The following is a 27,461-nucleotide window of genomic DNA, read 5'->3' as shown; positions in this document are numbered from 1 at the left end:
CCATACTGTATTTATCCGAAGGAATAAACTTGCCCTGCCATCATGGGCTGGTATGAAGGCACAGGCGATTGACTGTGTATTATGGATCCACTCTGGAGCTCAGTCAGTGGGAAAGACACTCTCAGGTCACTGGGCACAAAATGTAGATTTTGGTTAAAAAAAGAAAGCCTAATAAAATGGAAATCTGTGGCCTGTTATACAGGAGGTCAGACTAAATGATCTGAGAGGTCCTTTCTAGCCTTAAACTCTATGACTCTATGAAGTGTTTTAATTAAAAAGAAAGAAAGAGAGTGAGGAATATGCAAAGATGCTTACTTGCTGTGGGATGGGTTAAAAACTCTTCTCTGCAGCCAGGCTCGCAACTGTCTCTTTCAGAACGCAGTGCCAGTAGTTCCAGCTCTCTCACTGCTTATATCCTGTAGCCTTCTCTGGAGATTAGCACCTCTGCACACTGAGTAACAGGAGCCCAGCTGGCACCTTGGAGGCATGGATAAAGTCGTAGCCCTCTTTATGTTGTCTCGCCACTAGAGGGGGACAAAGAGACACTGTACCAATGTGTCAGCTGGCAACAGCATTGGGCTAGGATAGGAAAACCAGGAAGTGAAACTGTGTGTAAACAGAAAGCCCAACTGGAGCGAAATGCGGTGTATAAACAACCACTGGGAATGGTTGAAAATTATAGGAGGTTTTGAAATTCCTTCGGCTGCCCTAAGTTAAGGTGGTGTTGGAGGTGAAGTCCAGGGGGCTGAGGGCTAGAGGAATGATAGCTGCACATGGATGCACGTGGAAAATAAAATAGCTGGAGTTTCCAGAGGAAGAGATGGGCTTGTGGGTGATACCTGGTGTGCAATTTATTGGCCAAGAAAATATTCACCATGGAGTAAGTGTGGCAGAGAGGCCTGGAGACAGGAGAACAGGAGAGAGCTCTTAGAATGGAAGGATGGCCAAGTGGTTGTAGGCTGTTATCCTAGGACTTGGGTTCCCATCCCTGCTCCACCCCAGATTTCCTGTGTGTCCTTGGTCAAGGCACTTAGCCTCTCTGTGCTTTAGTTCCCATCACTAAAATGGGGATAGTGGGACTGCGCTAGCTCTCAGGGGTGTTGTGAGGATCAGATGCTGTGGTAAAGGGGGGCCATATAAGTCCCAGAGAGAGGTAGCTAGAGAGCTACTTTCAGAGCCTGTGTTACCAATTCAGACCCTGCAGTTGCCATCTAGGGCATAAGCCGAAGGTGCGTTGATCTGATGAATTAGCAATTTAGCAATGTGTTCTAGAGCCGTGCTTTGCAAACAGGCTGTCTGCTGTGCTGAGCCCAGGCCTGTCCAAACAGAATCGTGTAACTGAAGCCATACAGCAGTATGTGTGGGGAGGGGAGGACGTTAGCCTGCATGTGGGTGTTTGTTTCAGTGTTGTGTGTGTGTGTGAGCAGGGGAGAGGGAGGTATGGGGCTGAATCTCCTGGTGTAACGCCATTGATTGTAATAGGGTTATGCCAGGTTAGAATTCGGACCAACGTGTGTTACAAACAGCTGTATTCAGAGTCCACACTGCAGCATTCCCTGTGTGGCTGGCCTGGGGAGCTCTGCACAGGTTCCCTTCTTAGAGGCTTGGCTCCAGGAGAAGATCGCTGCAGCAAGGAGCGTGAATGGCGTCACACCCTGCACTCCAGAAAGAAACTGGGAGCAGTGTAGCAAGACTGAAATGTTCTCTCCCTTCCTCCCGCAGCTGACCAGAGTGCCCGTGGAATCGTGCGGGCAGTACAAGACCTGCAGCAATTGCCTGGGCTCCGGGGACCCCCACTGTGGCTGGTGTGTGCTCCACAACACGTAAGTACGGTCCGATGGCATTTCCCTCCGTCCAGCCCTGCCTCCCTTGCCCCAATGCGCTTTTCTCACTCTCTACCGGGGCACGCAGCAAAGCTGCAAATGGACAGGTCTTTCCCTGGCGGGGCACAAGACATCGCTCAAAATGTGACCTGAGCAGCTCAGTTGAGGCCTCGAAGACTGAGAGAGAGTGTCCTTGCTGAAGCAGCCATCTTCCTTTCATTTAGAATGGTAAAGAAAATAATCACAGAGACAAGGCAGTCTGGGTTTCTCCCTTCTGAGTGCACATGTGAGTGGATAAGGAGGGGCTCAGCAAGACCCTGATCCAGAGTCCATTGAAATCAATGGAAAGGCTCCTGTTCACTCCACTGTGTTTTGAATCAGGCCCATTTGCTCTTACAGTTTCTTTCTGGGGGACAAATCCATTCCCTTCTCCAACGGATAGGGCAGCAGGACCAAATCTGGGGCTGGACTTAGACACAAGTCTCAAATGCACTGTAGGGTCTGACTCTCCACTGCTTACATTGCTTTGGCCGCTGTTGATTTCAAGTGATTTACTCCTGCTTGAGAGGAGAATCAGGACCTCAGGATTTCATAGGCACATGGGGGAAAATTCAAAGGTAATGTGTAAAGGGGAACTGCCCCATCTCACCTCAGCGAGGTGTTAACTCTGAAACCTAGTGACAATGATGTAAATGTCAGCCAACTGTTTCAGTGCTGATAGTTTTAAGCAGATCCATCTGGCTCTTCTGGGACAGTGGGCAAAGTCTGAGCAGATAATGTCCACCCCATGTGGGTCCCAGTATCAGTGCCTGGGGGGAGTCTGCTCACTAAAATGGCGCTGCAGGGAAGGAGGCCTACTCTGAAATACAGCCTTGCCAGGTGTCTCTAGAATGAATGCAGAGCTTCAGTTGAGGTGGCCTCAGGCCCTGCTGATATTGCAGCACTTTGTATTGTTTTCCTTTGACCCTGAGGTTCCTCTCAATAATCTCAACACCCACCTGCAGAAAACCCTCTTCCAGTGCCAGAGCGAGCTGGGTCTCAGGCTTGTCAAGCTCAAGGCTGGGGCAAGCTGTGAATGGTGGGATAGCATCACATGCCAATGGCGCCCATGGCCTGGCAGCATGTCTGATCTTCATGGCCATATATAGACCAGCAGAGTGCCGCTGGGGGTGGCGGGGAGGGTGCTGTTAATAGCCTACTGATGCTTTGCTTGAGTCTCAGTGGTCTTCAGTAGGGAAAGAGGCTCACTGCATAGTTATTCTTATGGGTCCATTCCCTCCCCTGTATTCACAGCCCTTTCCTTCAAGAGTCATGGCAAGCTGTCATCCAACAGAGGACAAGTATGACATAGAAATGCCCTTTGGAGGCCAGCAGCGCCACTCCTCCCTGTGGCTATCAGGGGTCGCTGGAGGGTGGAGTGAAATGAGCCCGCTGCTGGTAGCGTTGAGGGGGTTCATGTAAATCAGCCCACGGGTGGTTCGCACCCCATGAGCTGACCCCATCAATTCGTGAGGTGTGAAACCACCAAGGTTTGCTTGATTTCAGATCAGAGCCACATGGCCTGACTGGATATGCCCAAAACGAGGAGTCAGGCCCCGCCTTCGGAAGATCCTGAGCACACCTGGCCTGAGTCGGGGTTTGTAAACGTTACCCCAGCTATACCGAGCAAGCTGCATCTGGGGCCCTGCTAGTCCCTCTTGGTCTGAGAATGTGAGGCCAGCACTTGTATTCAACAGCCAGATTTGGTGTATTCTCCCTCTGCTCTTCTTCTCCCGGGCCCATCACCGTGATATCGAAGCATAGTGCTTTTTGCTACCGGTAAGCTAGCCAATGAAGGAGCTCACCTCTTCTGTATCAAGGACTTGGGTGGATTGCCATTATTGATTTGTTTATGTAGCATCTTTCACTGGAATCACAGTGCTTTATGTCAAATGACCCTCACGGGACAGAGGGATTGTCTGGCATGTGGGGCTGGTAATGAGCTAGGGGGCCTCTCACCTCTAAGTCATCAGTTCCATCCAGCATGTCCCCATAGTGACTAAATGCTGTTAGTGTCTGATTGGTGCTCGGTGGCTTGTATGAAATGAATCGGTGGCGCTCGGTTCATTTCCTAGCAGGCAAGTGTTCACATCCCAACAAACAGCCTCCTTGCGTGCGCCGATTGGTCTCTTCGGTGGGGATCTCTGCAGAGCAGCCATGAACTCCGTGTCCAGCTCTGGAGATGGTTCCTCTGGGTTCAGGTTGAGGCATGTTGCGGGAATCAGCATAGGGGAAGCCTCTGCCAGCACTGAACCCTTTCTGTAGGCACAGAGGGGGTGTCAGGGCTGTCAAAGCACACTGAACCCCCCATGTGTGGGATCTGGCGCTGTGTGGCTGCTGATCACGTGCCGCGTATTCTGAGGGTGTGAGAAGTGACAGATCCTCCTACCCAAGTCTATAGGAACCCGAAGAACACTTCGGGGTGACTCAGTCACCCATCACTGCTGAGAACCCCACAGGTGGAGGAGTGAACCCAGCACCTCTAGGTCTAAAGCCTGAGCCTCTACTACTGGAGCTGAAGGACTCATTCTTTTAGCAGAGAGCAGTAGTAGGCTGTTATCCTGTGTGGATCAGCCCCGGGCGGGTGGGGACACAGGTACGCTCGCCCAGTGCAGTGCATTAGTTTGATGATGGTGATCGTGATGTATGAAGCACACTGTGCTGCATCACCAAGGTGCCTGAGCTGTGGTACAAACATCATTAATATGTCACATATCCCCGCCTCTCCAAACCAAGAACCAAAGGCTGCCGCCTCTGTACCGAGCGGGAATGGGGGTGCCCTGCCCAGGGTCTAGCATTAAAAAGCAGCTCAGACATTTTTCAGACAATCATTGGACGTCAGGCTTGGGGATGGAGATGCAGATAAGGCAGGGAGGGTATTTCCATTGCCTAGCTAAATCCCGTTCATTTATCTGCGAGGTGAAGGTGGAGTCCCTGAAAGGTGGGTGAAGTTAGAGCACAGACCCAGGTGTGCCTGACATCAGCCAGCTCATTTCTTCTATTTGAGGAAGCATGTAAATCTGGCCTGGTCTGGCCTGGAGAAGTAGGTGTCGCTACCCAACTGGCTCAGTGATCGGGATTCCAGATGCGTAGAAGAAACCATCACACCACAACATTAGCCGCTGATTGAACCACAGAAATACCAGATATTTCATCTCAGCCTATTGCTGCAGCCACCCAGGGTCAGTGGCAGGGATCAAGCAATCAATGCACCTAGCAATAAATCCCCGGAGAGAGAAAAGGGGCAGAGACAACTGCAGATTGCAGAGCAACTTGGTGCCAGGGAGCTAAAGAAAATGCTAGCCAGCGTATAGTAGGGAAGAGAGAACTGGATTCAATAGACTAGGAATCCCATGTGCAAACCTTGCCCCCCAACACCCTCCTTCTCCTCCTTTAAGGAGGAAGGATGGCCTTGTAGTTAATACACCGGCCAGCACAGCAGGATTCCTGGGTTCTGTTCCCAACTTTAGGACAGACACTCTGTGTGACCTGGGAGCTTGTTTCTTAACCTCTGCTTCCTCCTCTGTAAATGGGGTGGCCCTTTATTTACATGCCTTACGGTAGGGCCATGAGGGCTCAAAAAGGAAAACATGTAAATCCTCCCTCTAAATTCCTTTCCTTCATCCTGCTTCCCAGGCGTGAGCTCCGCGCCAATGCTCCCCATGGCCTCTCCTGTCCTTGGGGGAAGCTGCTGTGTGCCTCGAACCTGAGTCCCCCCTCGTTTCCCCCAGACTCCCTAAGAAAAGACAACAGTGCTGTGACCACTTCACCTTGCCTTGTTGTCCTGTTCCCTCCCTACCCCACCCCATTGTGTCCCGGGTCCACTCTCCAAACTCCAGAGCTCCTGTAATACGTCTGATCTGGTGGGGCTGGGTGAGCAAGTTTGGCTCCAGTTAGAACCACCCAGCATGGCAAAGGACACTTCACCCTTAAACCAAACCTGGAGTGAACTAGGCACTTGGGGGGCTGAAAAGGTGCCGGTAATTCTTTGTCTTCTCTGTGATCTCTGTATTTATTTTATTTTATTTGCCTGCCTCTGCCCCTCAAGCTGGGCTTGGAAGCAGAAGGGCCAAATCACGTGAGTCCAGGGCATTTCCAGCCAGGCAAGCAGCAGGCAGTGCCAGATATCCCTGTTCTCACACAACTTCCAGCTCCTGTTCTGCAGAGTTAAGTTGTCCACCTGCCTAGGGTAGCAGCACCTGGGTGTTTGGGTCCTTATTGGCACTGGATCTTGGAATGCTGTAAAGTTCATTAATCAACCTTTCCTAGACTTGATGTATAATCAACGCCTCCATGCAAGATCTCCAGGAAAACCTGTCAGAACCACTGCCCATCACTAGTGTTAATACATCACCCTCTGTCCCCTTTCAGCCAAGGGTCTCAAACGCTTCATAAGCAGGAAGGAGTCCAGCCTCCTTTGAGGTAAAGTGGTCCCTGTTTTACAGGTGGGGAAACTGAGGCACGGAGCAGGGCCGTGACTTGTCCATGCCCTCGCTGAAAGAGTAAGAATGGAACTCACAGCTCCAGACTGCCAGGCATCCTTCCTCTCCAGTATCAATCATCTTTAATGAACGGCAGTGCAGGGTTGTGCCTGGGGCGTGTCGTAAAGTGCTCACCTAGCAGAGAAGGGTGGCCTGTCGGGTGCGCGTAGCTGGCTGTTTATTTCTAGACTGCTTCTCACTGTTGGATCTGAGCATCAGTGACTGAGGTCCTCAGTGGAGGTGTCAGTACGCACTGCTTGTAAGGTTACCCCACGGCCCCATCCATCAGTTCCCTGGAAGCTCTGAGTCTCCGGCCGGTGAACGCTAGCGAATGCTTTAGCCCGGAGGGCTGGGGGCTGGGACGGTGTCTGGTGGCTGCTTTGGGATCCGACTTTGCATTGCGATCCTGAATTCTCTGCCCAAGGGGCAACGTGCTGGTGCCCAGGAATTGAGTTCTGTGACTCTCCCATCCTAATCTTACAGGGGGAAATCTGACTCTATTGGGAGAGGGAGAGAGAGAGAGACGGGGGGGGGGGGGGCGGGAGCGTGAGGCGGGGGTAGGGAGGGACATTGATTGGCTTCTACATGGCGAGGAAGAGAGGGGTCACTGGAGCTTTGCAGTGCTGTATCTCTCGCTCTCATCTCATTCCCCGGCTTTCAGTGGCTCAGCTCCCCTCCGGGGCTGTATTTAGGCCTTGTTAGGCTGTGATGAATCATTTAGATGGTGTAAATTGAAAATGTGGGGCTCGGCTTCTGCTCAGGTCTCCAGGGAGGCTGAGGGAGGGGTGGTAACCAGGCTGAAAAGTTAATAGCTGGCACAGAGAGACCAAGTGCCTAGGACAGAAGGCAGCTGGTGAGCCAAGGCCAACTGCAAGGTCACGGTAGGGTCACTGAACCAGAGCATGAGGTGGGGGGAGGGCGAAAGTTTTCTCTTATTAGTGGGAAACAAATCACGGCTTTTTCACTTGCTGCTGCAAGGGGCACTGTCGTACCAACCAGCCTCCTGAGCTGAGCCCTGCCCAGCAGTGCCCTCCAAATGAGGGCCTGTCACCCTGGCTGCCTCAGGCTGCACTCCCAGCTGTCCTCCAGCTGAGAAGGCTGGGCCTGGCTAGCGATTAGCTACCACCATGGGGAAACGAGAGTTTCAGGGATGGCGAGTCCTGGCTGAGAGGGCGTCTATCCTGCCAGAACCAGCATAGGAATCAGCATAGGGGAAGCCTCTGTCAGCACTGAACCCTTTCTGTAGGCACAGAGGGGGTGTCAGGGCTGTCAAAGCACACTGAACCCCCCATGTGTGGGATCTGGCGCTGTGTGGCTGCTGATCACGTGCCGCGTATTCTGAGGGTGTGAGAAGTGACAGATCCTCCTACCCAAGTCTATAGGAACCCGAAGAACACTTCGGGTTAGCTCTGGTCTTCGGTGTCAGCCCCCTTTCGCCCTGGGGTCTGGGGAAGCCTCTCTATCCAGAATTCACGAGGCTCATTTCTAACAGACTGTCCTGATACAAAGGAAATTTTTGCTTAAACAACTGGCCTAATCTGGGGGCTTTTTTCTTATTTTTCTTTGTCCCACAGACTCATGGCCAGACCAGAAAATAACGCTGTCTTGCCTCGGCAGGTAATGTGATGCCACAGAGCAGGCACAGTCTCATTGATCGACCCTGACTTTACCTTTCTTGGTCAAAGTCTTCTGAGTCGCTAAAGAGAGTCTCCGGTAACCCAAGCTGCCTACAGAGGCAGCGATAAGATCAGGCGCAAGCTCTTGAAAAGTCTTTCTCTTGCTTGACTTTTAGTCCGCTGAAAGGATCTTTTTCCCCCTTGGGCTGAGGTTCTCGCTCACGCTCTTCCTCTCTGAACTCCTTTAACAGGTGCTGCCGTGGGAGACAGGAAATGTCGGGGCCTGTGTGGGGTATGGAGAGCTTCTTATGCTCTTCCTACCCCGGGCATCAATCCCACAGGGGCCTTGCTGTCTGCAAAGAGCTTTAGGAGTCAGAACAAAGGTACATCGTTTGTTAGAGATGAACCCGACTTCCGCTGAATGGTGGAAGGTTTCAGATTCAAACCCAGCTCTGACTCTGAAGCTTGTGACTGGCACAGATGGGCTGAGCTGAACCCCCAAATTCTGGAGAAGTTCAGATCTGCCCCTTGTTCCCTTCGCCCTGTTTGTTCTTCCACCCACACGCGTAGCTGAGATTAAGCCACATTTCCTAGTGCAGCCGGAAGGGCTGTTGGGCAGAGTTAAGGTTGTTGGACTGGTTGGAGTCACGTAGGATAAAAGCGTTGGAAGAAAATCTCGAAACATGGAATTTGGTTTGGAAACTCTCTGATGTGTTGCTCGAAAGTGGCAGACCTGCCAGCTTCTGGGGGCGTAGCCATTGAGCCGTGTCCCCAAGCTGCGGCTGGTTTGGATCATGCACTGTCCGAGCCAGCACTCAGACTGAGTCTCTAAGCAGCAGATCCTAGCAGAGATCTAGGTGGAGTGGAGTAATCTGCCCACAATGGGCCTTGACACAGAGTGAATCCGTCTTTTTCTCAGGTGGTTATTGAAAGAGGGGAGGGTGTTTTGTCCTTTGCATAAAGGTGCTCGCAGCAGGGGGCCCAGATGGCTCAGTAGATTTATACTGGGCTATTCAGCATCTTGCATCACGTCTATCTAAACTTTCGTCGTAATCCATCGGTTGAGGCATATCTAATGCACCTCGGCATCAGATCTCATCTGCCCAAAACGTGTCATCATCTTGGAGGCTCTTTCAAGGCCTTTGTGAAATGAGTTCTAGGTCCAGAGAGAGCCAATCCCCTGTTAACCTCTGAAAGGCTCTGATGCAGTGGTTGGCTCTTGATAAGTCATATCCGTCTGTGGTGTACAGGTGTGGACACTGAACGAACCACCCTGAATTGCACCCAGTGGCCTCAGCAGAAAGGCCAGTGACAAGGCCTGGAGCCCCCGCTGTCCACACAGGTAGAGGTGGCAGGGTCAGCCAGCTGGCACTGCCCTGCTCCTTTTTTGATCTCAGCCTCCCCAGGTGCCACTCAGGTCCCTTTCAGGAGTGCTCCATTTGCTTTGTCATAAACAGTGGTGCAGGTTGATTCATCGGAGTGGCTGCGGCTGCCTGAGGCGATGCAGGGATTTTACCAGGCCCCGCAGACTGGAATACCCTGGTGTCTGGTAAATGTATTTTGATAACATTTTGATTTTCCTTGATTAGCTCTTCCTAGCTAGAGGGCAGTGGGGAGGGGGTGGGAGGCTAATTAGTTTGTGCAGCGGGTTTCCTAATGAGCCTTTCACTATTGGAGACCTGGTGAGTTTGGTGTCGTACTTGTGATTTGTCTCCAGGACAGAGCAGCCGCTTTGCAGTCTCTGCTCAGGAGAGGTGTGTGTGTGTGGGCCGGGGGGTGGGGGGAGGGAATGAGACCAGGTCAGGAATGAGACACATTGGCAGAGCTGTGTGTGTGAGTCGGGACACAAGGCAGGGCTGCAAGAGCGTGGCATGTTGTACATCAGGACTAGGATCTGCCACAGCTCAGGGCAGCTGCACCTTTATTTCCCTTCAGTAGTCCAGCCAGGGCGCCCGCTGTCCGTCTTCTGGCTCCCCAGCCATTGCCCTTCTGCCTGGAGACCCACGTCTCTCTCCCTTCTGACTGGAGTATTTCCAGGCTGCACAGCTCGCTGCCTTCACAGTGCATTTGCCAGCGCACAGGTTGCCCAAGTGCACCTGCTTGTTTTCTCTTCAGAGACAGTTAGCAGGTGTAATTGCGACAGTGTCCAGGTACCACACAGCACTTCCGATACAAGCCTGCGCTAGTCTTAAGGGAAAAAGCATTACAGAGAAAACATTAAAAACAATTGACGAACCTACACGTCTGCTAATAAGCTCACTCCAACTCGAACATGGGCTCTGCCAGGGCAGTCTTTCAACCCCCCGCCCACGGGGGATTCCTTGTGGTTACCAGTTCATCACAGCTTCAGCACCCAATCTTATGAGGCTTCAGTAGGCCAGTCCTTCGAACCCTTCCCAAAGGATTGGGGCCCTCTATGGACCCGTGATCCTGTCTGTCTGCTGGATCAGGAAGAACAACCCTGAGCCAGTTTAAAACCAGGCTATTTCTCCCCAGCCCCGTCTTTGTTTGTTGGTGCCTGGAGGATCCAGTTTGAACTAGTATATGTAAACCTCTGAAGGGGGGTGACTTTAAAAGGTTGATAATAGAGGAAGTTCAAGAGAAGGTGCATACAATGCCACAATAACACATACACAACTGCATTTTCAATGCAATGGACCCTAAAGGTATTAACCCTGATTCAATAAGGTTTTAACTTAATTCAGTAAAGTTGATCTTAAGTCCATCAGGTTTGTTCAGGATATTACAGGATATTGTCAGTCCGTCACAGGTCGCCCCAGCACAGCTGTGTCGGGATCTCTGGGCTGAAGTTGCTGACTGCACTGTCAGTCAGAATCGAGGTGCCTTGGCTGCATTGCACAGGGCCAAGGACTGAAATCTCAGGCAAGGCTGCAGGTCAGGACTGAGATGCATCCGCAGCATGTTGGAGGCCCATGACTAGGGTAGCAGTTAGGGTGACTAGATAGCAAGTGTGAAAAATCGGGATGGGGGTGGGAGGTAATAGGTGCCTATATAAGAAAAAGCTCCAAATATCGGGACTGTCCCTATAAAATCAGGACATCTGGTCACCCTAGTAGCAATGGATGGTGCTGTTCAGCATTTATGTGTGTGGTCAGAGGAGAGCCTGGGACTGAAATAGCAAGGGTTGCTACCAATCTGGATTGATGTGCATTAGGGAGGCCTAGATTACCTGGTGCTTTGATAGATGAGGATTGAAGTGCACATTGATAGAGCTGCATGGTGGATGCAGGCATGGGAAAGCAGAACAGATGTGCAGGGGAAAGTTATGCTGTGTTTGAATCTAGTGAGTGGTATCCAGATGCTGACTTGAACGTTCATGATCAGGGCCTATTTGTATAAGTGGGTGAATTGAAACCCCAAATCTGAACACCCTGGGGGAGGCCAAACTCCTGATCTGAGTTTTGCAGCTTGGGCTGATCTTTGCTATATACAGAATTTCACGCTGGATTTCTGGTAAGCAGTTCCACTGCATTTCTAACTTGCTACATATCAGAATAATGAATGCCCTGTAGGGTTCCTTGCAATGCCTTACAGCCTCTGGAGCAAAATCAGAGAGAGTTATGATGGATGGATGATTTGGAAAATTCGGTTTCCGTCGTAGGGCTGTTTCCAGGGAATTGATTTCTGTCTTATTGTTAGACATTCGCCAGTATCTCTGCAGCCAATAACCTGCCAATGAGAGAAAATGGCACAGCGAATGAGTTCTCCCCAGGGTGGGGTCACGTCTGCCTCCGAATGTGTTTTCTCCCTGACATTTCATCATCCTTGACAGTGTCGGATTCCTGGCAGGTCTCAGAAGGGGGAAAAGCAGGAGGCTTTCCCTCCTGAAATAATCACTAGGAACTTTTTAGGACACTCAGCTGCCTCCTTGTACGGCTGTTCACATGCGGACACACGCGCACGGTCGCACACACAGTCCTGTCAGCTCTTATTGCACACACACACAGTCCTCTTGGTTTTTTTTGCACACACATACGCACAAAAACACACTGCATTCTCTGCGCGCACAAACACACAAACAAACTCCCCTCAGCACGGCCACCCGCGCGCACTCTCTCTCTCAGTCCACTACTTAGCTTTCCCTGTCATGCTCACACACATGCCTTCGCACCTCCTCCCTCTCATGCACACTAACCCTTGAATTGCCTCATTTCAGCCCTGCTCTCAAGGGAGCGCGCCTTTGTCACTGTCCCCTCAGCACACAGCGGCCCTGCACCAGAGGAGGAGTCTCCGCGGGAAATGAAAAGTGCTCCCAAGGGCTGAGTTGGGTGGAAACCTGGCCGGGCTGTGTGGAGTCCCGCAAGGTGTGGACAGCTTGCATACGGCAGCAAAGGATCGAGCTGCTCAGTGTGTCCTGAGGTGGGGACGTTCTCTGGGGAGCTGAAATTGAGGGGAGCTGGGGCTCCACATTTGCCTAGATTATTGTCTTCCAGTTCTCTCTATATGCTCTGGTTTCATCCAGCTCCTCATCCTCTGCCAGGGATACACTCTCCTCCCAGCCCCCCCTACACACACCACCACCACCACCCTCAACAACACACAGACCCTTTATTTCGTTCTGGGGTTTGAGCAATTAGCATCTTTCTCCTTTCTGTAGCATGCCTTCTCCCATCAGCTCTCACCCCAGGCCTCTTCCTTAGCTGCTTTGCAATAGCATTGCATTGAGAGCATGAAATATCTCCCAAGGCAGAAGCCGTTGCTTTAATTCCTTAGCCCCCTGCCATGAATTAGGGCAGCCAGATGAAAGCCTGAACCCTGGCCTTGAGGGGAGATACGAGAATCCTTCCCTCCCCTCCTCCCCCTTTACTCAGTCTCTTCATAGTGTGGATTAGAATATTTAAATGGAATATATTCCAATCTGGTACCACTGGCTCCAACTGTGAGAATAGAGAGATCCCTAGCAACAAAATAACATGCCCTTAGACTGGTGGGTTGGAGCATCATTAGCTGTTTACAGAGGAAGAAACTGAGGCAAAGAAAAATGAAGAGATTTGGCCAATGTCACAGCTGGGTATGGAACAAAGGACTCACGACTTCCAGGGCAATGCCCCATCCGCTGGCCTGGGTTAGTACCCGGTGGTGGTTGGAGGCCTGAGTGTTGAATTTTCACTGGAGCCCTGTAGCGATAGCTATGGATAGATCTAGGCCTATAAGAGGTGCAAACACAAAGAACAAGAATGTTTAATTGCAAATCTATTTCCTCCTCCTTCTCTTTCCCTATCATAGCCTATGAGCCCCTGGCAAATTGAGACACAGCCAGCACAAGGTGCTGCTAGGAAGCTACATGTCAGGAATGGTTGCACTATTCAGCTGGCTATCTTGTTGCAAAGACAGGAGTGAGTCTCAAAAGTGCTGAAGGGTCTGGAGTGACTGATCAGGAGAAGTTAAAAGAACTATAGCTGTGAAGCCTGGCTACACAGTGACCCAGAATGGGTTGTGGTAGATGCCTCTAAGGATTGTGAGGGTCTAAGCAGCAAGGGGTCCAAAAAGTTATAGCAAGGAGCGCTGGGGGGTTTAAGGAAAATTTGTGCTGAATGCTAAGGGAAACTTCCTAATGGTGAGATCCATTCAGCTGTGGAATAGCGTTCCAAGGGAAGCAATAGGAGCCTTTTTGTTTGGGACATTTAGAGCAGAGAGGAAGTAAGATTCAGTAGTTAGGACACAAGCCTAGAATCATAGAATCATAGAATATCAGGGTTGGAAGGGACCCCAGAAGGTCATCTAGTCCAACCCCCTGCTCAAAGCAGGACCAATTCCCAGTTAAATAATCCCAGCCAGGGCTTTGTCAAGCCTGACCTTAAAAACCTCTAAGGAAGGAGATTCTACCACCTCCCTAGGTAACGCATTCCAGTGTTTCACCACCCTCTTAGTGAAAAAGTTTTTCCTAATATCCAATCTAAACCTCCCCCACTGCAACTTGAGACCATTACTCCTCGTTCTGTCATCTGCTACCATTGAGAACAGTCTAGAGCCATCCTCTTTGGAACCCCCTTTCAGGTAGTTGAAAGCAGCTATCAAATCCCCCCTCATTCTTCTCTTCTGCAGGCTAAACAATCCCAGCTCCCTCAGCCTCTCCTCATAAGTCATGTGTTCCAGTCCCCTAATCATTTTTGTTGCCCTTCGCTGGACTCTCTCCAATTTATCCACATCCTTCTTGAAGTGTGGGGCCCAAAACTGGACACAGTACTCCAGATGAGGCCTCAACAATGTCGAATAGAGGGGAACGATCACGTCCCTCGATCTGCTCGCTATGCCCCTACTTATACATCCCAAAATGCCATTGGCCTTCTTGGCAACAAGGGCACACTGCTGACTCATATCCAGCTTCTCGTCCACTGTCACCCCTAGGTCCTTTTCCGCAGAACTGCTGCCTAGCCATTCGGTCCCTAGTCTGTAGCTGTGCATTGGGTTCTTCTGTCCTAAGTGCAGGACCCTGCACTTATCCTTATTGAACCTCATCAGATTCCTTTTGGCCCAATCTTCCAATTGGTCTAGGTCCTTCTGTATCCTATCCCTCCCCTCCAGCGTATCTACCACTCCTCCCAGTTTAGTATCATCCGCAAATTTGCTGAGAGTGCAATCCACACCATCCTCCAGATCATTTATGAAGATATTGAATAAAACCGGCCCCAGGACCGACCCTTGGGGCACTCCACTTGATACCGGCTGCCAACTAGACATGGAGCCTAGGACTTGAGAGAGCTGCGTTCAGTTCTCTGCTCCATCACAGGCTTCCCATGTGACCGTGGTCAAGTCACTTAGCCTCTCTGTGCCTCAATTCCCATCTGTGCAATGGGGATAATATAATAGCACTGCCCTCCCTCAGAGGGAGGGGTCTTTTGAGGATAAAGACATTCAATTAGGGCTGCCAAGTGATTTTAAAAAGTTGCAGTTAATCGCAAGATTAAAAAAATAATCATGATTAATCACACGATTAATCACGCTGTTAAACTATAGAATACCATTTATTTTTGGATGTTTTTCTACATTTTCAAATATATTGATGTCAATTACAACACAGAATAAAAAGTGTACAGTGCTCACTTTATTATTTTTTATTACAAATATTTGCACTGTAAAAAAGATAAACAAAAGAAATAGTATTTTTCAGGTTTCAGAGTAGCAACCGTGTTAGTCTGTATCGGCAAAAAGAAAAGGAGTACTTGTGGCACCTTAGAGACTAACCAATTTATTTGAGCATAAGCTTTCATGGGCTACAGTTCACTTCATCGGATGCATTCAGTGGAAAATACAGTGGGGAGATTTATATACACGGAGAACATGAAACAATGGGTGTTACCATACACACTGTAACAAGAGTGATCAGGTAAGGTGAGCTATTACCAGCAGGAGAGCGGGGAGGGGGGAAAACCCTTTTGTAGTGATAATCAAGGTGGGTCATTTCCAGCAGTTGACAAGAAAGTCTGAGGAACAGTAGGGCGGGGCGGAATAAACATGGGGAAATAGTTTTACTTTGTGTAATGACACATCCACTCCCAGTCTTTATTCAAGCCTAAGTTAATTGTATCCAGTTTGCAAATGAATTCCAATTCAGCAGTCTCTCGTTGGAGTCTGTTTTTGAAGTTTTTTTGTTGAAGAATTGCCACTTTTAGGTCTGTAATCGAGTGACCAAAGAGATTGAAGTGTTCTCCGACTGGTTTTTGAATGTTACAATTCTTGACGTCTGATTTGTGTCCATTTATTCTTTTACGTAGAGACTGTCCGGTTTGGCCAATGTACATGGCAGAGGGGCACTGCTGGCACATGATGGCATGTATCACATTGGTAGATGTGCAGGTGAACGAGCCTCTAATAGTGTGGCTGATGTGATTAGGCCCTATGATGGTGTCCCGTGAATAGATATGTGGACACAGTTGGCAACGGGCTTTGTTGCAAGGATAGGTTCCTGGGTTAGTGGTTCTGTTGTGTGGTGTGTGGTTGCTGGTGAGTATTTGCTTCAGGTTGGGGGGCTGTCTGTAAGCAAGGACTGGCCTGTCTCCCAAAATCTGTGAGAGTGATGGGTCGTCCTTTAGGATAGGTTGTAGATCTTTGATGATGCGTTGGAGAGGTTTTATTTGGGGGCTGAAGGTGATGGCTAGTGGTGTTCTGTTATTTTCTTTGTTGGGCCTGTCCTGTAGTAGGTAACTTCTGAGTACTCTTCTGGCTCTGTCAATCTGTTTCTTCACTTCAGCAGGTGGGTATTGTAGTTGTAAGAAAGCTTGATAGAGATCTTGTAAGTGTTTGTCTCTGTCTGAGGGGTTGGAGCAAATGCGGTTGTATCGTAGAGCTTGGCTGTAGACAATGGATCGTGTGGTGTGGTCTGGATGAAAGCTGGAGGCATGTAGATAGGCATAGTGGTCAGTAGGTTTCCAGTATAGGGTGGTGTTTATGTGACCATTGCTTATTAGCACCATAGTGTCCAGGAAGTGGATCTCTTGTGTGGACCAGCCCGCTATGCCTACCTACTGTCCAGTTTGGCCAATGTCATGGCAGAGGGGCCAGTCCACACAAGAGATCCACTTCCTGGACACTTCCTTAGACCTCCTGAAAACAGGCCGGGGAGTAATTTTAACCCTGTGAATAGTCCCATGGAGTTCAAAAAGAGGTGTGCTGGGATTGTCTCCCCCTATGTGTTCGTTCGGTGCCTCTCAACAATGGAGCCCTGAGCTGAACTGGGCCCTGCCAACATATAAACAAGAGCTCCTTACCCCATGCTCTTCTCTCTGCCCTAGAGAATTAAAAGCATAACACTGAAATCAATGAGTCCCTCCCAGCGTTGATTGACTGAACATCTACAAGGCCTGAGAGAGGAGGAGGAAAGGTTCCAAGCGTCAGTCTTCCTGTCCCATTGATAGTGCGTCATTCAGCTGCAGCTCTGGCAGCTCAGGAACTGATCGGTTCAGCTATTGAGTGTTACAGTTAATATCCTATTGATCCTGCTGGGAAGTGGGGGAAGACCTCCCCTGAAGTAAAAGTGAAAGTAGTTGCGAGCGGGTTGACTTTTCACTCCGCCTGGATGTTTGGGGAATCGAATAAAAAATGTTAAAAGAAAAAAACACGCATAGAGCAAAGGACCACAAAATCGATTAATAACAACAGTAGCTATTAAACATATTGCACTCTGGAGCTTTATGGGCCTGGGCTGTAGCCCTGACATCATTATGACATTATTAACATAATATAAGGAGCCTAGCAATCAATAGCCTGCTGAAGCCCAAAATTAAGGCCAAGCAGTGCAATACTACATCTTTAAATATTTGAAACAGCAACTTGTCTCTTTTGGGGTCAGAGACATTTATAGACCAAACGTCTACCGGAAAACGGATTGCAATTCACCAGCCTGACGCTGCAGCTTCCCCCTGGGGATGAACAAGTGGGGGTTAGCTCACTTTTCAGAACAGTTTAAACACAAAGAGGGCAGAAATTCGGGTAAATCTGGCGTGACTCCATCGGCAGCAGTGTGTCACTGCCATCTGTAGTCATGCCAGTTTTACCCCAGTGTAACTGAGGTCAGGATCCGGCCTGTCATCTGTACACAACTGCTGGCCTCATTTTCCTCTCATGTGCATAACTTACTGATGTCTCCACCGAGAGGAAGGAGGGTTTGTGGTTAGGGCATTGCACTGGGACCCAGGAGATCTGAGTTCTATTTCCAGCTCTGCCACAGGCTCCTTGGGCAAGTCACTTACTCTCTCTGTACCTCAGTCCTCCACCTGGAAAAGGAAAATAACTCCGCTTCCTTTGTCTAGATTGTAAGTCCTTCAAAGCAGTGACTGTCTCTCACTCTGTGTATATGCAGCACCCAGCAGAACGGGGCCCTGAGCTCAGTTGAAGCCTCTGGGTGCTATTGTAATACACATAATCATGGAGTTACGCTGGGGAATTCAGAGGAGAATCTCAGCCCCTGCTGTTCCAGAAGGGGCTTGCTTGGGACCCTTTCCCACAGAGGTAATTGCTAAACTGCGCCTCACTTCTCCCAGAATGCAACAGGCAGGGCTGGCTCTGAAATGACATTGGAGTAGGATGGTGTTTGGCAGCTCTCCCATGCTGCCCCTGACGAGTGAGCTCTTTTTCCATTCAGCTACTCAGTGGTCCTGCTAAGAAACCTCAACTCCCTTTCATTAGCTGCAGCCTTTGAACTGCCGTCAGGCGCCTTCTCTGAATTGTGTTTGATTAGCTCACTAACTGCATGAAGGGGAAGCCAGGATCTTTTTACAAGCCTTTCAGCAGCAACAGCAGGGAGTGAAAGATGCCCATTAAAATGTGTGTTCAGCTTGGCTCAAGTCAAAGTCGTTTTCGCTCTCTTTCTCATTCTTTCTTTTTTCTTTCTTTGATTTCAGTTGAGAAAGAGGTTTGTACCAGCGGTGTCTTTGTGAGTGTAATATAAAGCAGTGTCGTCCCAAAGGATCAGGACTCCTGGGTTCTGTCCCTACCTCTGCCACTGACTTACTGTGTGACTTTGGTCTTGTTAGGTCACTTCTCCGTGCCCCAAGTTCTCAATCTGTAATGTGATTAGTCAAAAGGCCATATTCTCCCTGACCTAACCAGTAGGAGACATGCTAAGCTTATCTTAGGTGCCTCTAGATACTTGACGGTTTATGGATGCGTTATGCATGGATTACCCCCTCACGCCATCACTCCCAACATACGATGGTTCAAAGTCACTGTCACAAACTGGTCCCAAATCCAGCCTGCTGGTCACTCTAGTGGGGACACAAGGGATCTGAGGGTAGAGAACCATCTGAGAAATGCAACCTGCCAGGAGCTAGCCAATGGATCCCTCTGGATCTGAGTAAGTCATGTCTCCTCCCATTACTGGGAAATATCTGGACACCCATGCTGCATCTCCTTTTGACATTGACTTGCTAACAGAGTTGTTTGTTTTTCTCAAGCTACCACTTAGAGGCCATGTAAGTTTGGGAATTAGTGGGAATTCATCACAGGCCAGGGCAGAAACAGATGGTTGGATCCAGCTCATGTTTTAATGAGAGCAGCCCCTCATTAGAGCCAAAGAGTAAGCCAACTTTTCAAGGCTCTGCATTGCTGGCCTCCTCCTTCCCAGCTGCACCCAGAGCATTACCTTGTGTTATTGATGGTCCCTTTTCCCCCATCTCCTTTGGAGCTAATCACTAACTATTTTTTGGTTGGTGGGGGGAAAGAGGGAGAAAATCGATAGGGCAAACACTGGCTGAGATTGAGCCATGACTGTCTAGTTGTGTCTGAGTGGCTGGAGGATTGGTTGGGAGCAGTGACGGCTAGGAGGAAGTATGTAGATAGGCATACATTCTGTGTATCAGCACCGTGCAATCAGTCTATTTCTCAGGGCACTGATTCTTATCATGACCAGCAGGGTTTTACTATTATTATTATTATTTATTATTAGGGCTCGTTAGAAAAAAAATCCACTGAAAATTTCATTAAAAATGGGGGAAAAAACATTTTCATCAGCACTTGACACAGAAAATTTTGCGATTTCAGCAAAAGGTTGAATATTTTGCTCAAAACTCAATTTTTTCTGATTTAGTAATGCCACTGTGGTACTCCCTGGGAATTGTAGCTTGGACACTTTATGCTCCCATTACCCTTTATGAGCCAGTGTCCCTGGCCAGACTACATCTCCCATAATGCATCACAGTCTCCCTTCTTTGCTGAGCTGCTGTGGTGCATCATGGGAGTCCCCGGCTGTGGTGCATCATGGAGGCTGTCTAAGGAACCTGGTCTAAAGAGGAGAACGGGGGCATGACGCACCTGGACTATGTCTCCTCTGAGGCACTGTGATGGCATTTCTGAATAATTTTTTTTTTTTTTTTTTTTTTGCTTTTTGGGCATTTGGCTTTTTTTAAAATGAAAGGTCAAAATTTCCATGGAAAACAGAATGAAAAAACCATTGAGACAAAAACCCAAATATGTCAAAATATAGTTTTGATGGTAAATATTCTACCAACCCTATTTGTTATTTATGTTATTAGTATTATGATAAGGCCTAGAAGATCCAGCTGAGATCAGGACCTTATTGTGCTAGATGCTGTACATACACACATTGAGAGAGTCCCTGCTCTGAGGAATTTACAAGATAGAGAGGGACGAAGAGTATTATGATCCCCATTTTACAATGGGGGAACTGAGGCACAGAGAGATTCAGTGACTTGCCCAAGGACACAAAGGGAGTCTGTGGCAGAGCAGGAGACTGGGCATAAAGTGTCCCCACTGTATTCTAGCTTCTCCATCTCTGCCCTGAGTTCTGTAAGGTGTGTGGTTAAGTGGTTAGTGTAAGGGGGGCAGATCCAGTGTTCCTGGGTTCCATTCCTAACTCTGCCACTGACTGAATGTGTGCCCTTGGGTCAAATTACTAGTTAATTACTCCGGGCCTCAGTTTACCTGCCTATGGTAAGGGGATAATTGTACAAGGCTGTTGTGAAGCTAAATGTCTGCAGAGCACTCTTAGGTCTGTTTCAGGCCCTCTTCCTACTACTTACCAGATCAGTGGTTGTGAGTCACAGTGTTGATAGATGTTTGGCTGTGTGTGTGTGTGTTCTTTCTGCATGCTGTACTGACTCTGGCCAGATAGCCCGTACAGCAGGCTCCGATCAAAAGACCAAATAAATCCACAGACTTGGTTCATAGTGAAGGCACTTGGTTAGTTTATTGTCAGTGAAGCACGGTCCTAATGCCGTGGCTAAATGGTTACAGGTACACGAACACATGTATGCCCGTTGCAATGGACTAGCTCAGTTAATGGCGGGACTTTCCGTTATCTCCTAGGCCAGCCAAAGACCCTCCCTCTGAGACACATCTTTATACACCAATACAAAAAAAGTTACCTACTGCCCCGCTGGTAGTTAGTTGACACCTTTGGACATAGCCAGTTACCACCCATCACCTTGTATATCTCTAGCCATCACACTGTCATCCTGACCTTATCTTTAGGATGGGTCAGCGTGTTCCTTTTATCTTTAGGGAATATGCTGGTACCGAGGTGTTCTGGCACCACCCTTCTGGAATGTTTTTGCGTGAATGCTCTGTGCCCAGCACCTCTTAGGAATGTGTGTTTTTTGCAATATCAGCAGGTTCTTCCTCTAACTCACAGCTTTTATATCAGCAAAGTTTTGACCGCTATTTTAGCCCAGGCCTCAGGCCTCATACCAGGCCTCTGATACGAGGGCTTATGTTTCAGGCCCTCTTCCTAGTACAAGGTCCTTTGATGAAAGGTGCAGTAAAAGGGGACCATCTCATGTTCCATTGGCTACTCCCAAAAGTGGAGAAGTGGATTCCAAAGCCAGGGGCAGGGAGCCTGTTATACTGGGATGCCAGTTTTCACACAAGCTGCCAGTCTAGCAGATGAGCCTTTAAAACAAAAAACAACAAATCACCCAGCTAGAACTGTGCACATTTTAATTACCTATTGAATTGCCCCCTGGAAGCCAGGCTTCCAAGAACAGCTGAGGTCAGCGTCCCCTTGTCTTTCTCAGCCTGAGCTGGATGTTCCTGTGGATTGCCAAGGTCTATACCTGCTAGTGACCTTCCTCTAATTATTTGGAATCCATATTATAGACCCTTCTGCACAATGCAGCCAGTGCTAGACGCACAGATTAACAAACAGGATTAGAACTTGCTGTTCAATGGGCTTGGCGGTTAGCCATCTCCCTCTATTGCTTTAGCATCTGATAAAATGACACAGGGTCTTGGTCAAAGGTGCTTTGCCTGCAGGGCTGTGTTAGGTTGATTGATTGATTGACTGATTTTGTAGAAGAGGGTTAATTCCACTTGGAAAAATACAAACTAATACATCTGCGGAAAGGTAATCTACTCAGAAGGGCAGAGAAGCCTGGGAGAGCAGGGATGTTGATGACGGGTCAAAGTTGCATGAGTATAGCAACTGAGATTCAGGGTCTAATTTTCAGAGGTGCCGACGATCCACATCTCCCATTACTTCGTGTGGAGTCACAAGTGCTCGGTGCTTCTGGAAACCCAGACCATACTGGCTACATTGAGCCCTGTTGGAAGCAAGCACAACTCGCCGGCAGTTAGTGATTTGTCCATGAGTCTGCAGTTCGATACGGCATTAAAGAAAGTCCAGTGCATGCTCAGGGGCATCACATCACAGAGGATGGTGGTCTGGGTGACGCTGCTGCCACTGTACCTAGAATAGCATGTTCAGTTCCAGGCGCCAGGCAGGTATTGACAACGGGGAGGGAGGGCAGAGAAGAGCAATTAAAAATGATTAGGGGACAGGAGGGGCTGGCTGCTGAGGAAAGATTTCGTGCTAGAATACATCTAGCTTGGCTGAGTGACTAAGAGGAGATGCGATAGCAGTTCACAAGTCCTGGAAGGGTGTGAATACCAAGGAGGGAAGGGGATTATGTAATGTAATACATGGGGTGTTAGCTAAGAATAATGGGACAGCGGAGGCTGAATATCAGAGGAAAGTTCCTGCCAGTGAGATCCGTCGGCTTGCGGAGTTGTCTCTCCAGTAGAAGTGGTGGAAATCTTATCACCTGGGGCATTTAACAGGAGACTGGACAAAATGCTAGCGAATGTACTGTAGGGACCTACCCTCTGTTGGTGAAAATAGACTGCATTAGCTAATAGGTGTTTTTCCATCACTAAATTCTCTGGTTTGAGAGACACCCAGGGTGCTTGCGGTAGATGGAGCTGGAGGAAGGGTGAGGTATTGGCTAGACTGATAGTTCTAATAATGTGTAGATTTCATGATAGGTGCCCTGTGGTTTAATTTGCAGGGGCAGGAAGTGAACCAACTCTCGCAGCTTCAGCATTGGCTTGGATTAACTCCTGCTTCTGCCGAAGCCCCCACTATACCTACCCTTCTCTCCAGTAAGACCTGAAATTCCTTTCTTACCTTAACTGTATTAGAGGAGGAGACACATAGGAGTGCTGCACCAGATCACACCAGTGGTCCATTCAGTCCATTATTTTGTCTCCAACAATAGCCAGTACCAGCTGTTTCAGAGAAGATGCAAGAACTAAAAACATATATAGTTCCCTAAGGCAGTGGTTCTCAAACTGTGGGTCGGGACTCCAAAGTGTGTCACGACCCCCTTTAAATGGGGTCGCCAGGGCTGGCTTAGACTAGCTGAAGCCTGAGCCCCACTGCCCAGGGTCGAAACCAAAGGTCAAGGGCTTCAGTCCTGGGGGGCGGGGCTCAGGTTGCAGGCCCCCTGCCGGGGGCTAAAACCCTTGAGCTTCAGCTTTGGCTCCCCCACCCAGGGGGCAGGCTCGAGTAGGCTCAGGCTTCAGTCCCCCCTCCTGGGGTCATGTAGTAATTTTTGTTGTCAGAAGGGGGTCGCGGTGCAATAAAGTTTGAGAACCCCTGCTCTAACATATCTGTGGATGTTCTCATTACCCATCTAAACATTTAATTCTAATTTGAACCATACTAGGCTTTTCAGATCCTGAAGAAGAGTCCTATCCTTAGGGAGGACAAGCTCGTCTCTTTCACCAACAGAAGATGGTCCAATAAAAGATATTACCTCCCCCACTTTGTGTCTCTAATCTCAGGGACAAACCTGGCTACAACAACACGCAAATATCTATCTGTCTGTCTACAGTAGAACCTCGGAGTTATGAACACCAGAGTTACGAACTGACCAGGCAACCACACACCTCATTTGGAACTGGAAGCTCGCAATTAGGCATCAGCAGAGACCAAAAAAAAAAAAAAAAAAAAGCAAATACAGAACAGTATTGTGTTAAACATAAACTACTAAAAATAAAGAGAAAGCATCATTTTTCTTCTGCATAGTAAAGTTTCAAAGCTGTGTTAAGTCAATGTTCAGTTGTAAACTTTTGAAAGAACAACCAGAATGTTTTGTTCAGAGTTACGAACATTCAGAGATACGAACAACCTCCATTCCTGAGGTGTTCGTAACTCGGAGGTTCTACTGTATCTATCCTGTGCCCATCACCATGGTATCTCAGGGCTGTAGTTGTTCTGAGAGTGGAAAACATCTGTCTCCAAGACTGTCAGACCAGCCCTTTCCACTGGCACTAAGTTCACTGAAAATAAGAGAAGAATTATAGGAGGACTCACTGTTGTGTGGACATTCTAATAGGTTTTTTATTACACTTTCCATACAGAGATTGCACAAAATCTGGCCACACTAACATTGTGTTACTTCATCAACTATTGTGACTGGTAATGCCAATACTGTGCAGTTTACCAGGCTGTATTAAGCATGTTCTGTTCTGTTATATTAAATGGCAACAATGCCTTTTGCTGATGGATAAAGTGGGGTGTAAAACCTGACTGGAATCAATCAGCATAATTGTCTGAATGTGTGGCAGGTAATAGGAAATGTCCCGCTTAGTATTGGTTGTTTTATATAGCGAATGGATTAGTGTTCTGCCACCTTTTGTGTTTCATATCCTCTCCTGAGCGATGTGGGAAATTGATGGATTTAGTGGATTGCTCATGACAGGCCAGGTTGGAGCATAGAGGCTGGCCTTGTACTCCATGGCTGACTAGGAAACTCAGGGCTTGGAGGGGAGTCTAATATTTTACATTTCTTCCACCAGTAATTCTGCCTTGATTGCCACTGGGGGAAGTGCAATCATTGGTGTTTCATAACTGACCAGACCAGGCCAGAACTTCAGGAGACCTTGTGTGGTGACCGTAGGCACCAGAGGCTGGAACCTAGGGAGAGCCAGGTGTTCAGCAGCCTCTGCTTTGAGAGGCTTAAAAACACACATGGGACAGGGCATCAAGTTACAGTCCCATCTCTCTCCACTGCAGCCTGGTAGGAATAGGAGCGCATATAGGCTGGGTGCTCATCCCCTGGTTTGGAGACAGGAGGAAGGACATAGTCCACACTGAAGTGCAGTCACCCTGCGCTGATTCTAGATCTGACAAAAAAAAAACTATCTGGACTGCTACTGCTAATAGCTAACGGGGATTATCCTGTAGTGTAACTGGTAGAGTTGCTGGGGTGGGATTTGAGGGTCATCAGCTCCAGACCAAGAATGAACAGAGGTTTTCCCTGATTAAGGAGTAATCTTAATACGTCTTAACTAGAAGCAGGATTGATGAGAACACTCACCTTTCTCCTGTTGGCCCTGGCTTCAGGGACTGCCTAGCTCACCAGTGGGTCACCCTTCTCCTTTTGCATAGGTGCATATTTGGCCCCTCATCACATCCCAACACTCCTGTGAGGAAGGGAATTAGAACCTCCATTTTACAGGTGGGGAACACAAGCCCAGAGAGATCTGTGAGTTGACCAAGGTAACACGAGGTGTCTGTGGCAGGGCTGGAAATTGGATCCAGATCTGAGTCCTAGCCCAGCACCTAACCCACAAGAGCAACCTTTCCATGTGGCTTGCCTGTTAACATGAGCTTCACAGACAGGAGGGCACTTTGTGCAGACTGCAGTCAGGAGCTAGGAGAAGCAGGGTCTCTTGCCTGTTTCCAAGGGGCAGAGCGAGACATTGCGAAAGAGCTTTTCATTCACTCATTCCTTTCCTCGTTGGGGAGAATACTATTAACCTTCAAGGCAAAATTATATTTCATGCCTCTGGGAAGCAGTAACATTTTACTGCTCTGCACTGGGGAATGAGGTAAACAAAATTAGCTCTCTGCTGGCCTTCCAGGCATCATCTATGTTTTTGTGCAGGCGCATTCCCCTACGGACCAGGTGATCAGAGCATTGTGTTGAGGAATATGTAGAACCCCTGGGAAGAGGTTTAGGGTCCGAGTTCAGCCAGACTATGCTGCACATCAGCACATGTGTCCTGGGGTCGTGTGGGAAATCAAGGTGAACTAATGGCCCTGATGCCCTGGTAGCTATAGTTCTACATGTTAGCTGTAGTTCATAAGACCAGATCCTCAGCTGTGTAAACCGATGCAGCTTCCCATGGAGCTAGGATCTGGCCCATAGACTTCAAGGCCAGACGGGACCTTTGTGATCCTCTAGTCTGATCTCTTGCATACCAAAGGCCAAAGTCAGCTGATATCAGAGCTGATTCTCGTGCTGCTCCCCAACATCTGGACACAGGCCCAAGCCCTCCTGTCGCATGAGTACCTGTGTTCTTATCTAACTCCTTTTAAAAAACATTTCAGCTTGTGAAATGCTCATTGCTGCCTTCATTAGTCTGTCAGCTGCTCTGTAGAGTCACATGTGTGCACCTTGGGTAGGGTTTTAGAGAGACATCTTTCTAGTCCCTGGCTTGCTAGATCCATGCCCATCCCTTATGCTGTGAGTTTGGCAGATCACACACACTAGCTGGGGTCAGCCCAGGACTTGTGATGGAGCCCTCTAAGGCAGTGATTCTCAAATGTATTTGATCAGGCCCCTCTTCTTTGTGTCTGTAGTCATTTATGCCCAACACCACCACCCCCGCCACCACACAAGTACATATACCACTACCCAGCTCCGAAGGCAGAGGGGAGAGCAGCGGCTGGTGACCAGGTGCCCAGCTCCGAAGGCAGAGGGGAGAGCCGGGGCTGCTGGCCGGGGGCCCAGCTCCGAAGGCAGAGGGGAGAGCAGCGGCTGCTGGCCGGGTGCCCAGCTCTGAAGGCAGAGTGGAGAGCAGCAGCTGCTGGCCGGGCGCCCAGCTCTGAAGGCAGAGCGGAGAGCAGTGGCTGCTGGCTGGGCACCCAGCTCCGAAGGCAGAGGGGAGAGCAGCGGTTGGTGACCAGGTGCCCAGCTCCGAAGGCAGAGGGGAGAGCCGGGGCTGCTGGCCGGGGGCCCAGCTCCGAAGGCAGAGGGGAGAGCAGTGGCTGCTGACCGGGCGCCCAGCTCTGAAGGCAGAGCGGAGAGCAGTGGCTGCTGTCTGGGCACCCAGCTCCGAAGGCAGAGCGGACAGCAGCGGCTGCTGGCCAGGCGACCAGCTCCGAAGGCAGAGGGGAGAGCAGCGGCTGCTGGCCAGGCGACCAGCTCCGAAGGCAGAGGGGAGAGCAGCGGCTGGTGACCAGGTGCCCAGCTCCGAAGGCAGAGGGGAGAGCCGGGGCTGCTGGCCGGGGGCCCAGCTCCGAAGGCAGAGGGGAGAGCAGTGGCTGCTGACCGGGCGCCCAGCTCTGAAGGCAGAGGGGAGAGCAGCGGCTGCCGGCCGGGCGCCCAGCTCCGAAGGCAGAGCGGAGAGCAGCGGCTGCCGGCCGGGCGCCCAGCTCTGAAGGCAGAGGGGAGAGCAGCAGCTGCTGGCCGGGCACCCAGCTCTAAAGGCAGAGCGGAGAGCAGCGGCTGCTGGCCGGGCGCCCAGCTCTGAAGGCAGAGGGGAGAGCAGCGGCTGCCGGCCGGGCGCCCAGCTCCGAAGGCAGAGGGGAGAGCAGCGGCTGCCGGCTGGGCGCCCAGCTCCGAAGGCAGAGGGGAGAGCAGCGACTGCCGGCCGGGCGCCCAGCTCCGAAGGCAGAGGGGAGAGCAGCGGCTGCCGGCCGGGCGCCCAGCTCCGAAGGCAGAGGGGAGAGCAGCGGCTGCCGGCCGGGCGCCCAGCTCCGAAGACAGAGGGAAGAGCAGCGGCTGCCGGCTGGGCGC

At 49.8% G+C, this 27,461-nt stretch overlaps 1 protein-coding gene across 1 annotated transcript in view; it reads left to right on the top strand.

The window, feature by feature from the left end:
• Nucleotides 1-27,461, top strand: part of PLXNA4 (plexin A4) — a 577,474-nt gene that overhangs the window by 358,796 nt on the left and 191,217 nt on the right. The window contains exon 4 of the mRNA XM_073328857.2: nt 1,723-1,823. Coding sequence (XP_073184958.2) covers nt 1,723-1,823 — 101 coding nt within the window. The remainder of the gene's footprint in view (nt 1-1,722; nt 1,824-27,461) is intronic.

This window comes from Lepidochelys kempii, chromosome 1, assembly GCF_965140285.1.
Source record: "Lepidochelys kempii isolate rLepKem1 chromosome 1, rLepKem1.hap1, whole genome shotgun sequence".
Classification (NCBI taxonomy): domain Eukaryota; kingdom Metazoa; phylum Chordata; order Testudines; family Cheloniidae; genus Lepidochelys; species Lepidochelys kempii.
Note: the sequence above shows the minus strand (reverse complement) of the source record. Positions and strands in the feature narration are given on the sequence as shown.